Source organism: Salvia miltiorrhiza, chromosome 2, assembly GCF_028751815.1.
Source record: "Salvia miltiorrhiza cultivar Shanhuang (shh) chromosome 2, IMPLAD_Smil_shh, whole genome shotgun sequence".
NCBI classification, from domain to species: Eukaryota; Viridiplantae; Streptophyta; class Magnoliopsida; order Lamiales; family Lamiaceae; genus Salvia; species Salvia miltiorrhiza.
In genome coordinates, this window is record NC_080388.1 from 72,873,820 (window position 1) to 72,887,085 (window position 13,266).

Below are 13,266 nucleotides of genomic sequence, written 5' to 3' on the forward strand. Positions count from 1 at the left end.
GTTGTGAACCGATTTTACTTATCATGTTATATATGTAAGGTATGTTTGTTTACAAATTGAGTTGGGGGCACATATTTTCCCTTATTAGATAAGAATTTCCCTATTAATAGATGAAAAAAAAATATTTGTCATTTAATAGAACTTGGAGACCGAATAAGATCTAATTGGATGGGTGTAATTATAAAATTAAACTAAATTACAATATATTAAAACTAATAATATATATATATATATATATATATATATATATATATATATAGGGGCGCGCTCCAGTGAGACCCCCTATTTTTTCTGTAACATGAGGACAATGAATAAGACATACTAATGAACAAGATGTATATACTGATGAAAAACAAAATTTAAAAAATTGGTAATGAATATGACATATATACTGATGAACAAAGCAGTATATACTGATGAATAACAAAATTTAAAATATTCTGCTCCCTCCAGGATTCGAACCCTACGAAAAAAAAATCATCCTCCAGATACAATATCAGCTATAGGATTGATGAAATAAACGCACCAGATCGTGCCCTAGATCTCACTAAAATTAGGGGGTCTCATTGGAGCGGCCTCCAAATAACGAACGTATATATGTCATATTGAATTGGGATGGAAGGAGCATCGTATTTCCCTGTTACATTAATAATGAGATTAAATACTTTCTTCGTCTCATTTCAAGTGTCATGTTTCTTTTGGACACGGTTATTTAGTGGTGTGGTGTAGATTTTAAGACTAATTTTTTTCTATAAAATAAAATATATGACATTTGAAGTGGGACAATCTAGAAAGAAAAACAAGACACTTCAGGTGAGACGGAGGGAGTAACGTAGTAAAGGTCAAAGATCAAGTCATTAGTGATAATTAATTAAGTCCAAAAAATAGAGTTAACTGGCTCTAATTGGCAAACTATTCACTTTTTCTTTATTTCTAAAAGTTTGTTCCGATCCAGAAAAATGTTTCCCATCATCTGAAGCTTTGCAACGTTGAGTTTTACTATTTCCTCTTCAAAAAAAAAAAAAAAACGTTGAGTTTTACTATTGGGAAAGTATACTGCCTCTAGATTTAATAAGTAGATTGTGTTGACTCCTTTGTAAAGATTCATGCCGCGACAAACCAAACAGATAGAAACATTGTTTTAAATCATCAGAAAATCTTTGTAAATTTTAATTTATGCATATCTGATCTGATCTCATATCATTTAAAAAACTTACTGCCGAAGAAAACGACAAATGGGAAAAATTAAGAATTCAAACAAAAACTCCTCTTTTCAACTACTCCACTATTTATCTCTTCAGCTATCGATCATCTTCAATAAACTTCTTCCCTTTTCTCTTCTCTTCTCTTTGAGTGCAAAAAAAATCAATTAACTAAGCATGGATGTTTTCATTTCTACAGTGGAAATTTCTTGCGGTGTTGTAGCTCTAATATACGTATGGAAACTATTGAATTGGGTGTGGTTTACCCCCAAAAAACAAGAAAAATTACTGCGGCAGCAGGGCTTCAACGGAAATTCTTACAAGCTTTTCTATGGAGATTTCAAAGAGATAAGGAGCATCACCAAAGAAGCCTTGTCCAAACCTATGAATTTTTCCAACGAGATTGCGCCTAGAGCTATTCCCATCTACCACCAAACCACCCAAAAATATGGTAAGTCTACACTTTTAATGATATCTACAATTTTCTTCTTAGTTAGATGCTAACTATAGGATTAATTTTGCCAACTAAGTTTTAATTTTGACATGTCAGCATTAATTTTATGGGATATAAAAAATGAGTCAAAAATTGAATAAGTTTAAAGTTTATGTATCTATAACTAGATTTTAAAGTTCATGTTGAAAACTAAAAAGTGAGTAAAGTTCATGTATTTATACACCAATTCATGGCTCCGTCGCCGTTTACATTTGCTAGTTGTGATCAGGTGAGAATAGCTTTAGTTGGTTTGGGCCAAAGCTTGCAGTAAACATCACAGATCCTGAAATAATACGAGAGATTACGTCCAAGAATTATGTTTTCCAGAAGCCAAGTGGTAATCCATTTCGTAAGATGCTCGCTAAAGGGATAGCAACATACGAGACGGATAAATGGGCCAAGCACCGGAAACTCGTCAATCCCGCCTTCCACGTCGACAAATTGAAGGTAAATTCCGATGATACGTTGTTATGTCTTGAATCTCCCGCTTCACAGAAAATGTACAGAGGGTCTCGTGGATGTAGCCAATTCTGTGTCTAGCTTCTTTATATTTTCTGTTGGTTTATTGCTCTATAATCCTATTTTGTCACAACGTGACAAATAGCTAGCCAGCTTCTTACATATGTCGAAATAAAGTAATGAGGAATTCATGTCCCTTTTGATGCAAACAGCATATGGTTCCATCATTCTACTTGAGCTGTGGTGAAATGTTGAGCAAATGGGATGAGATTGTGGGAAATGAAGGTGAAGTGGATGTGTGGCCTCATCTTCAGACAATGACGAGCGATGTGATTTCAAGAACTGCGTTTGGGAGTAGCTACGAGGAAGGAAGAAAGATATTTGAACTACAAAGAGAGCAGGGCAAGCTCATCATGGACTCCACTCGCTCTCTCTATATCCCCGGATGGAGGTATGTTAAATACAGTCCTTATTTCTTTAAGGGTGCGTTCTTTTTTGTTGTTAATTTATCATGAAAAAATAAGGGATAAATAAAATTTCATCGTTTAAATCTTTTTCCCTCATTTTCTACTTGACCCTTACTTATTCCTCCTCTGTAGTGAAAATGAGGAATGAGTAAGGGTCAAGTAGGAAATGAGGAAAAAGAAAGAAAATATTTAAATAATGAAATTTTGTTTATCCCTCTTTTTCCCATAATAAATTAACAACCATATTTATTATTAGAAAATGAGGAATAAAAAAAATTTCTTTGAATTCATTATTTATCTTTCCTTTCTACAAAATAAATATTCACTCTCTTCTCATTTTGCAATTTCACTTTATCACTTTATTTTTGGTATGATAATAGTAGCCCTCTCAGGGTGTGTTTGCTTTGAGGTATAATGGAAGAATAAGCTTAATTCATTTACCACCTTATGTCTCGTTCGCTTTGACATAATCAATCATTTAAACCAAAAAAGATACTTCTTCTGTCCCAGCGAAGATGATGGATTTCTTTTAAGTACGGGATTTAAGGAATTAGTGTTTAGTGAAAAAATGAAATAGAAAGGTGAAATGGAAGAGAACGTGAATGAAAAAGTAGCTTTAATTCATTCCAGAAAATGAAACGACTCAGCTTCGCTGGAACGACCCGAAAAGGAATACGACTCAACTTCGGTGGAACAGAGGGAGTATAAAAAATGTGATCTTCACTTTAAATGATAAATTTATACGTCATTATATTATACGTCTATTTAGAGGAATAAAAAACAAACACATTAGAGTACAAATATGCAATGAAAAATTATGAAATTTCCTTTAGCAGGAAATTGAAAAAGAATAAATGAGAAATTTCATTCTTCATTTCCACATTATGAATTTACATTAAAAGATAATACACCTTTGTGAGAAAAACATAATGAAAAAAGAGGGGTCCGATGGTGTGCTTGAGCTCACACCCTAGCTCTGCCGCCGGTATATATATATGTATATAAGAATAGGTAGTGGTTTAAATGAGAGATACATGCATGAAACGTAAATTATAAATTTGCTATGAAACATTAATATGAATTCGTTATGAAAAATGATGAGTGTAAAAGAAATAGAAATCTTCAAATTCTGAATCACGATTCATTCAGCAAAGTGATGAATCTTCTGTATGTCTTTATTTTTTTACGATATATACATAGATTGATTTGAACCACTCTCTACAAGCGGAAGCATTTTTTTTCATTGCTATGCTTTTTATACTTTTTGTGCAGGTTTATGCCAACGAAATTCAATAAGAGAATGAAAGAACTTGTGGCGGAAATCGAATCATTGGTGCTCGGAATCATCAACAAAAGAATCAACGCAGCAGAAGGCAGCGCAGACGACTTATTGGGATTACTGTTGGAATCCAATTTGAAGGAGATGAAGCAGCACGGAAATGAGTCCGGCATGAGCATCGAGGAAGTGATAGAGGAGTGCAAGCTCTTCTACTTCGCCGGCCAGGAGACCACCTCGTCTCTGCTCGTTTGGACAATGATCCTTTTAAGCAAGCACGACGACTGGCAAGCCCGTGCCAGGGACGAGGTTCTACAAGTTTTCGGAGGAGGGAAGCCCGACTACCAAGAGCTAAACCATCTCAAAACGGTGAGTTATAAACTTTTTAAAACAACTTATAAATTGTTTAGGAGCTTGTAAGCTTTTTCCAAGTGTTTGGCAAAAGAAATATCTTAAACAACTTATAAACTTTAAAAATAAGTTTCAAGAGCTTATAAGCTGTTCAAAAAATAAGTTCATGTGTCCAACTTATTTTTTACTCCCTCCGTCTTAATAATAACATCCCAAATTTCCTTTCTCGGCATCTCATTTATAATGTCACAACCCAAAAAATGAAACAATTACTTGCTTTATCTACTCTTTCTATCTCTATTCTCGTTTACTTCATCGCTCTCTTACTTTTTCATTACTTTATTTCTCTCTTCATTTACTTTATCTTTCTTTTACTTTATCTACATTTTCTTAATTTGTGTGTCACATTTTTTGGGAACGTTAGTGTTGGGACAGAGGGAGTATAATTTTATATGCATTCAACAATCATTTTACAAATATTATTTAACTATAATTTGTTATTTTCATTAAATACAATTTCAAGTTCATATTTTTTCATTTTCTCTATCTAGCAAAAAAAATCTCTCTAATTGATAAGAACTTGAAAATTATACTCCCTCCGTCCGCAATATCGTTTCCACATTTGCCATTTCGGTCCGTCCGCGATATCGTTTCCACTTCCATTTATAGAAGTAGGGTCCACAAACTTTCACTCACAACAATTGTGGGACCCAAACTCCACTCACTATATATCTACTACCATCCAACACTTTTCTTAAAACCCGTGCCGTCCACAATGTGGAAACGATATCGCGGACGGAGGGAGTATATAATAAACTCTTAAAACATCTTATAAACTCTGTTTCGTGTGCAGGTCAACATGATCCTCCACGAAGCTCTGAGGCTATACCCGCCGGGGGTGTTGCTTACTCGGTCTACTCAAAAGGAAGCTCGATTTGGGAAGATTAGTATGCCGGCGGGAGTGCACCTCTTGCTTCCGGTGCTGGCGGTGCACCACAACATGCGGCTGTGGGGGGCCGACGCGACTAGCTTCAAACCGGAGAGGTTCGCTGAAGGCGTGTCGAAGGCGACGCAAGGGCAGTTGGTGTATTTTCCGTTCGGTTGGGGGCCGAGGATTTGTATAGGGCAGAACTTCGCTATGTTGGAAGCTAAAATGGCGATGGCTATGATTCTGCAGCGTTATTCGTTCCGGCTGTCGCCGGCGTATACGCATGCTCCTTATACGGTCATCACTCTTCAGCCCCAACATGGAGCACACTTGATCCTTACCAAACTACAACAGTAATGTAGGTATAGGATTAGGATTTTTTTTTTTTTTTTTTTGAACGTTGAAACTACAAATTATTTGCACTTTATGCAATATATAAAGTAATTATATTTGACTTATAAAGTATTTGTACTTTCATGTTCTTAGATTTGAATCTCTATCAGAATTATTGGATAAGAACTTCCCTATTAATAGATGAAAACAATTTAGTTGTCATTTAATAGAACTAGGAGACCGAATAAGATCTAATTGGATGGGTGTAATTATAAAATTAAACTAAATTACAATATATTATAACTAATAAATATAGATATATATATATACTTAAGAACTCGATAGTGAAACATGGAATGGGACACCAAAATCAGATGGGATCTTCTGTCCCATAATATTGTGTGTAGCACGTGTATCATTTTTCATTTTTTTGTTTTATAAATTATTTTTTATAAAAATAAAAATTAGTATTATATTATAAACTCAAATTAGTATTTATCATTGAAAAATTAAAATTTAAAAATTATATACCCTAACTTTGAATTAAGGAACCCAAATAATCTATTATTAATTCAAATAAATATGAAAAAAAAAATTATCAGCCCTAAATGGATGAGTGAACCATTGTTAATTATCTTTATATTATATAAAAGCATAATAAATTAAAATTGAATAAAAAATAATTTAAAAATATAAAAAAATGAAGAGTGGTACATGTGGTACACACTATATTTTGGGACAGAGGATCCCATTTGCACCAAAATAGGGCAGATGAGATCTTTTGTTCCACAATTTACTGTGTCCCATCGTGTCTCACTCTTAATTTTTTTTTTTTTAAATACTCGTGTGACACCCAAATCCAATTTAATTAGAGAAACATTAAAATGTGGAGTCCAGCCCAACCACCTATTAAAATCGAGCCCACCAAAAAAAATAAAACCACCCAGCCCAAGCCCATTCTTCCCTTCATCCTAATTTAAAACCAATTTGACTTCCACACCTAACACACACTCACGCCTTGCACTCATTGCTCAGCCCTCCTCCCTCTCCTCTTCTCGGCCTCCTGCCGCTGCCACCAGACGGCACGCCGCCGCCGGAGGCCGGCGGCTCTGCCTCCCCCTGTCCTCTCCTCAACCTCTCTCCCTCTGCCCCTCTCTTCACCGTGCCCTGCCACCGCTGCCTCTCCTTCTCCGGCGACCTTCGCCACCAGCCGCCACCCTCTCCTTTCCGGCATTACCTTCACCGTCTATTTCCCTCCTGGCCGACAGCAGCACCACCATCGCCGCCCCCGCGTCGACAGCGGCGCTGCCCAGGCCAAGACCACCGCACCGCTGCCCCTTCTCTTCCTCCGTCGGCCGCCGTGGCGCGCAGCGCCGGCGGTACTGCTGCTCAACCGCTCCCCTTCTTTCTAAGCCACCATCCCTCTTTCACTACTTCTATTTTCTTTTGAGATTTGTTCAATTTGGTTTATGAAATAGAGATGAAATCGATTCATTTATGCAGTGTAAAGAAAAGGAAACAGAATTGTGGGTGTTTTTGGTTTTTGATGGAGATATGAAAATAATGAAGAAAATTGTGAATAAAATTTCATAGCTTTACAAAATAACTAAAATTACCGATTGAGATTTCTGCAGTAGGAAGAAACAGGATGAATTATAAAAGACTGAATCTTTTTGTTGGATTTGTTCGGTAAATGCAGTGAAGTAAAGGAGATTTATATACTGGGTTGAATTCGTGCTGCACAAGCATGAATTTGTGGTGTACAAAATTAAGAAAATTTGAATGGCTGTGGAGGAAGCTTAAACGTGGCTGGCAAGAATAAAAATGTGGCTGGAAAATCATGCTTGCTTCTCAAGATTGAGAATTTAAAATATAGCTTAAGATGAAAAATCAAAGTTGTCTTGTGGTTGAGGAAGAAAATCAAAGTTGTCTTGTGGTTGAGGAAGAAACACGGTGCTAAGAACATAATCTATAATTTAAAGTCATTTATCTAACTAGGGGCGCGACTAGATTCATTACAACTCGACTCATAGATATATATTTTAATAACTTAAAAATATAATAATTTCCAAATGAAATTTGCAAAGGAAGTAAACGGTTTTGTGCTGTAACAACTCGAATTATGATAACATTGGTTTAGATTTAATAAGTAGATGGTGTTGACTCCTTTGTAGGATTCGGCTTGCTTCATGCTGCGACAAACGAAAACAGACAAACGAAAACAGTGTGTTTTGAGTGATCAGAAAATCTTTGTTAAATTTACTCCATATACATATCTGATCTGATCTCATAATTTTCCTTTTTTGAGAAATGATCTCATAATTTTCCTTAAAATAGAAATTCGTCAATTTTATTTAAAAAAACTTCCACTTACTGATTGCCGAAGAAAACGACAAATTGGAAAAATCAAAGAATTCAAACAAAACTACTCTTTCAGTTAAATACTTTTCTTCTCAGCTAGCTATCGATCATCTTCTATAAACTTCTTCCCTCTTCTCCTTCAGTGCAAAAAAATCAATCAATTAAGCATGGATGTTTTCATTTCTACAGTGCAAATTTCTTGCGGTGTAGTAGCTCTTATATATCTATGGAAGCTATTGAATTGGGTGTGGTTTACCCCCAAAAAACTCGAAAAAATCCTGCGACAGCAGGGCTTCAACGGAAATTCTTACAAGCTTTTCTATGGAGATTTCAAAGAGATAAGGAGCATCGCCAAAGAAGCCGTGTCCAAACCTATGAATTTTTCAAACGATATTGCGCCTAGAGCTATTCCCATCTACCACCAAACCTGCAAAAGATACGGTAAGTCTACACTTTTAATGTTAATTTACTTTTTCCTTCAATAATTAATTAGGGTACCTTATCGATGGAAAATGGTGGAAAAAATATATTTTTATTATTTTTTCATATATTCTATAGTTTAAAATCTAGTGTATTACATTTGGTGTCACATTTTATGTCCTATTTTTATTTTTATTTAATATATTTTTTTTCTAATTTTAATTTTATATGCTTTTAATTTAATTCTGTGATTATTAACTTTTTGTAGTTAATAGTTAGTATTTAATCTCACTTTCTGTAGTTCAAAATTAAATTGATAAATTCAAAGTTATAATATATAATTTTTTAAAATATTATTAAAATAATAAATATAATAGTGAAATACGTTATCACATATGAAATTATAGGATATTGAATCTTGTCCCATTTTGTAGGTTACTGTTATCTTTAATTGTTAAATTTATTATGAAAAAAATGAGGTATAATAAAAATTTACAAAAGTGAATTTACCATTTCTTATTCCTTATTTTTACTCCAATAAGGGAATAATATTATCCCTCCTGCTTTGGTGTGATAATATTATTCTCCTTGAAGTGAAAAGGAGGAATGAAAAATGGTGAAATTCTCCTCGATAGAAAATGAGAAAAAAGAAAGATGATAATTTAAAAGGATAATTTTTCGTTATCCTTTATTTTTTTCATATAAATTTATCAATCAAACAGAACACACTTAAATGTTACTCCTTTTCGTTAACTCTTTATTCTTAATCTCCGTGCCCAACTCAAAAGTGCCAATTCTAATGGGACGGAGGGAGTATAAAACACTCATTGTCCCTCTTTTTTTTTTACAGTGGAGTATATCAGTGTAATAATATTTGTTATCTATAACATGAAGTTAAAAAAAATATAATGATTTCGCACAAATAAATGTACAATATATAGAAGAAAATTCAGCCTTAAATTTGTTACTTACTTGTGATCAGGTGAGAAAAGTTTTAATTGGTTTGGACCAAAGCCTGCAATAAACATCACAGAGCCTGAAATGATACGAGAGATCACTTCCAAGAATTATGTTTACCTGAAGCCTACTGGTAATCCATTTGGTAAGATGCTCGCGAAAGGGGTAGCATCATACGAGACGGATAAATGGGCCAAGCACAGAAAACTCATCAACCCCGCCTTCCACGTCGACAAATTGAAGGTAAATTCATATTTCGATGAGAAATAGCAGGGCTGATAATATTCGACACGACACGAAAGCACGAAACGAAATCGCACGTAATTAATGGGTTAATGTCAAGCCTTATTAGGTTCATGTCCTTATCGTGTCGACATGATAAGGACCTGATAATTTCGTGCCGGGTTCGTGTCACCTGATAGTGTTAATATTACATTATTTTTATTAAATATTTATTTTAAGATTTTAATTCTTTCTACACTTTAACTAACCTTTAGGATTTCGTGTTTAATCAGATCGTGTCGTTATCGTATCGTGTCAACACAATTCAAATCGTATTGTTATCGTATTTCGTGTCGAGTTCGTGTTGTGTTCGGGTTTGAGTAAATCGTGCCGGGTTCATGTTCGTGTCGAGCACTTCCTTAACAGATCGTGTTCGGGTTTGGCCTTATCAGGTCGAACCCGATGACAATCCAACGCGCACGATTTGTCAGCCCTAAGAAATACTACTATAGGTTCTTACATATGTTGAAACTGATGAGGAATTCTTGTCCCTTTCGATGCAAACAGCATATGGTTCCATCGTTCTACTTGAGCTGCGGTGAAATGTTGAGCAAATGGGATGAGATTGTGGGAAATGGAAATGAAGGTGAGGTGGATGTGTGGCCTCATCTTCAGACAATGACGAGCGATGTGATTTCAAGAACTGCGTTTGGGAGTAGCTACGAGGAAGGAAGAAAGATATTTGAACTACAAAGAGAGCAGAGCAAGCTCATCATGGAGTCTACTCGCTCTCTCTATATCCCTGGATGGAGGTAAGTATATATGTTAGATACACTACCGCTTTCTGTCTGTTTTTGTAGTAAATTTATCAGAGCATTCATATCGAGCTGACTCATTCGTCGGCTCGAGTCAGTCTTGACGATGAATTAGCCAATGCAAGGTGGTGTGACTCGAGGCGATGAGCTTGACTCGTACTTTTTTTTATATATATGGTGCATGCATTTCACGCACTTGGTTCGAGTCGGCTTAGTCGATGAGTCGACTGATGCAGTATATGAGTAGTATTTAGACTCATCTGTGGTTTTTATACTTTTTGTGCAGGTTTGTGCCGACGAAATTCAACAGCAGAATGAAAGAACTTGCGACGGAAATAAGATCATTGGTGCTCGGAATCATCAAGAAAAGAATGAATGCAGCAGAAGGTAGCGCTGACGACTTATTGGGATTACTATTGGAGTCCAATTTGAAGGAGATGAAACAGCACGGAAATGAGTCCGGCATGAGCATCGAGGAAGTGATGGAGGAGTGCAAGCTCTTCTACTTCGCCGGCCAGGAGACCACCTCGTCTCTGCTCGTTTGGACAATGATCCTTTTAAGCAAGCACGACGACTGGCAAGCCCGTGCCAGGGACGAGGTTCTGCAAGTGTTCGGGAGAGGGAAGCCCGACTACCAGGAGCTAAACCACCTCAAAACGGTGAGTTAGTCCTGTTCTACGAGTTTAAAATATTTTTAGTCCGGATGATTTATAAAAATAGGTCAATTTTTTTTCGAGATTGTGGAATTAGGCTATTTTATTTAGAAGCACTCTCTCGTGCAATTGATTTCTGAATGACACTATTTCAACATACAAATGACATCAAGTGTCATTTGTATGTTGAAGTAGTGTCATTCGGAAATGTTCAAGTGTCATTTTCCGAATGAAGTAGTGTCATTCTAGAAATCAATTGCACGGTGCAACCGGTTGCACAGGAGTTTTTGTGTTTTATTTATACTCGAACTATTTTGCACTTAATATGAGCTCAAATATGATCCACGGACGCCTATACGACTCTGTTGCGTGTGCAGGTCAACATGATCCTCCACGAGGCGCTGAGGCTATACCCGCCGGGGGTGTCGCTTACAAGGTCGACTCACAAGGAAGCTCGATTTGGGGAGATTAGTATACCGGCAGGGGTGCAGCTCGTGCTCCCGGTGCTGGCGGTGCACCACAACACCCGGCTGTGGGGGGACGATGCGACCAGCTTCAAACCGGAGAGGTTCGCTGAAGGGGTGTCGAAGGCGACGCAAGGGCAGCTGGTGTATTTTCCCTTCGGTTGGGGGCCGAGGATCTGTATAGGGCAGAACTTCGCAATGTTGGAAGCTAAAATGGCGATGGCTATGATTCTGCAGCGGTTTTCGTTCCGGCTGTCGCCGTCGTATACGCATGCTCCTCATACGGTCATCATTCTCCAACCTCAACATGGAGCACACTTGATCCTTACCAAACTACAACAATAATGTAGATATAGGATTGGGATTAAAAAGAACTTCATTTAAAAATTACGAATTACTTGCACTTAACATATAAAGTATCTGTACTTTCGTGTTGTTGGATTCGAATCTCATAGGTAAAGCAATTATAGGATAGTTATAAGACCACGAAAGTATAATTACTTTATACGTGCAAGATTTATAGTTTTATAGAAGATCAGATGTTTACAATAACTCAACTCTATATATATGTGGTGGAATTTGAAATTGGGATTATATATGCTTCATGTATGTTTAATGAGGCCTTGTACTTAGTTATATACCAGAATTTCAGTTTTTATAATCTTATTATAAACATAGTTTGTCCCAAGAAGCTGGTTTTTGCGGGGAACTATTTTTTATTATTATTTGGGATTTAACATTTTTTTCTGATTTTTAACGCCGAGAAAGAAAAGTTCGATTTACTATTGACGTCGAGGCCGGAATGCAAGAGATGAACTACGGAATATGCACTTAAATAGAGTAGTTGCATTCATTATTTTGATTGTAGAGCGAATGAAATGGTATTTCGACTTTCACGGTAAATTAGAGTTTTTTTTGTTGGTATAAAAAAAAACTCGGTAAGATCATGTATTTATTATACCTTAGTATGGCTGCTCCTTTGCAATGGTGACTTTGTTAACCCTTGTTTCTTTCATTCTTGAACAAGTAGGTTGTGTTTAGAATGTTGTACAATGTTGACTTGGTTACTTTGAGTTCTTACACAAATTTAATCACTCGACAGTAGCAAAAACTGAAATAGGAACAACTTTGAATCAAAATACAGTACAATTTCATGGTGAGGAATCGCTTGTTTCTGAATTTTTATGATGTTTCTAAACACCAAGTTCCATTGCTCCATTCTTGATGAGTCCGCAGCCTATTCTTGTGGTAAAAGATCTCATCTCCGGTGGTCTCGAAGAACACCGTGTAACCATCTCCGCTTCTGCCGGTGATCCTCCCCCACCACCACCCGTCGTTGTCGAACGCGTCCACCACGTCGTGCAGCCGGTACTCCGTCGCCGGATCAGGCGGCGGCCTGGGGCGGACCTCGGCGGCGGAGTGGCCCTCACGCAGCGGGCCCGAGAGATCGTCCTTGAGCAGAGTGCGATACTGCACGTAGTAACCGTGTTTTGAGAGATCGGTCATCACGGTGGCTTCGTAGTAGGAACCAACAAATCCTTCCTGCGCGCTCGCCACCTCCACCGGATCCCCGCGCCGGAACCGCCGCGCCATTGTTGATTCTGTTTCTTTCCAAAAATTGTTGATTAATTGAATATTGAGATGTACAGATTTTGGGGGGATTAGTTGGTGTATATTTATAGAGTGTTTCTGGACGTATGTAAATGATTGTTTCCATGTTCGTTTACAAGTTGAGTTAGGGTTTGTTTCCATATATATATGTATGTTTCCAAGTTGAGCTGTGGACCGATTTTACTTATCATATTATATAAGGTGTGTTTGTTTACAAATTAAGTTGGGGGCACATATTTTCCCTTATTAGATAA

At 36.7% G+C, this 13,266-nt stretch overlaps 3 protein-coding genes across 4 annotated transcripts; 2 read left to right on the top strand and 1 right to left on the bottom strand.

The window, feature by feature from the left end:
* Window positions 1-1,291: 1,291 nt before the first annotated feature.
* Window positions 1,292-5,554, top strand: LOC131009143 (cytochrome P450 CYP72A219-like). 2 transcript variants are annotated; one of them, XM_057936365.1, is made up of 5 exons: window positions 1,292-1,653; window positions 1,925-2,142; window positions 2,367-2,605; window positions 3,894-4,266; window positions 5,102-5,554. In XM_057936365.1, exons 1-5 carry the CDS (start codon window positions 1,380-1,382, stop codon window positions 5,531-5,533), a joined length of 1,536 nt encoding a protein of 511 aa, XP_057792348.1. In that variant the 5' UTR covers window positions 1,292-1,379; the 3' UTR covers window positions 5,534-5,554. The 2 variants fall into 2 exon arrangements, with proteins under 2 accessions (XP_057792348.1, XP_057792349.1); XM_057936366.1 differs by having other exon boundaries at window positions 1,553-1,653; window positions 1,915-2,142.
* A 2,210-nt stretch (window positions 5,555-7,764) lies between these two features.
* On the top strand, window positions 7,765-11,915 carry LOC131009142 (cytochrome P450 CYP72A219-like). Its single transcript, XM_057936364.1, has 5 exons — window positions 7,765-8,311; window positions 9,273-9,490; window positions 10,037-10,281; window positions 10,571-10,943; window positions 11,315-11,915. Exons 1-5 carry the CDS (start codon window positions 8,038-8,040, stop codon window positions 11,744-11,746), a joined length of 1,542 nt encoding a protein of 513 aa, XP_057792347.1. The 5' UTR covers window positions 7,765-8,037; the 3' UTR covers window positions 11,747-11,915.
* Window positions 11,916-12,492: 577 nt separating this feature from the next.
* On the bottom strand, window positions 12,493-12,994 carry LOC131009966 (protein AGENET DOMAIN (AGD)-CONTAINING P1-like). Its single transcript, XM_057937362.1, has 2 exons — window positions 12,601-12,994; window positions 12,493-12,512 (listed from the first exon to the last, which is right to left on the bottom strand). Exons 1-2 carry the CDS (start codon window positions 12,992-12,994, stop codon window positions 12,493-12,495), a joined length of 414 nt encoding a protein of 137 aa, XP_057793345.1.
* Window positions 12,995-13,266: the final 272 nt, after the last annotated feature.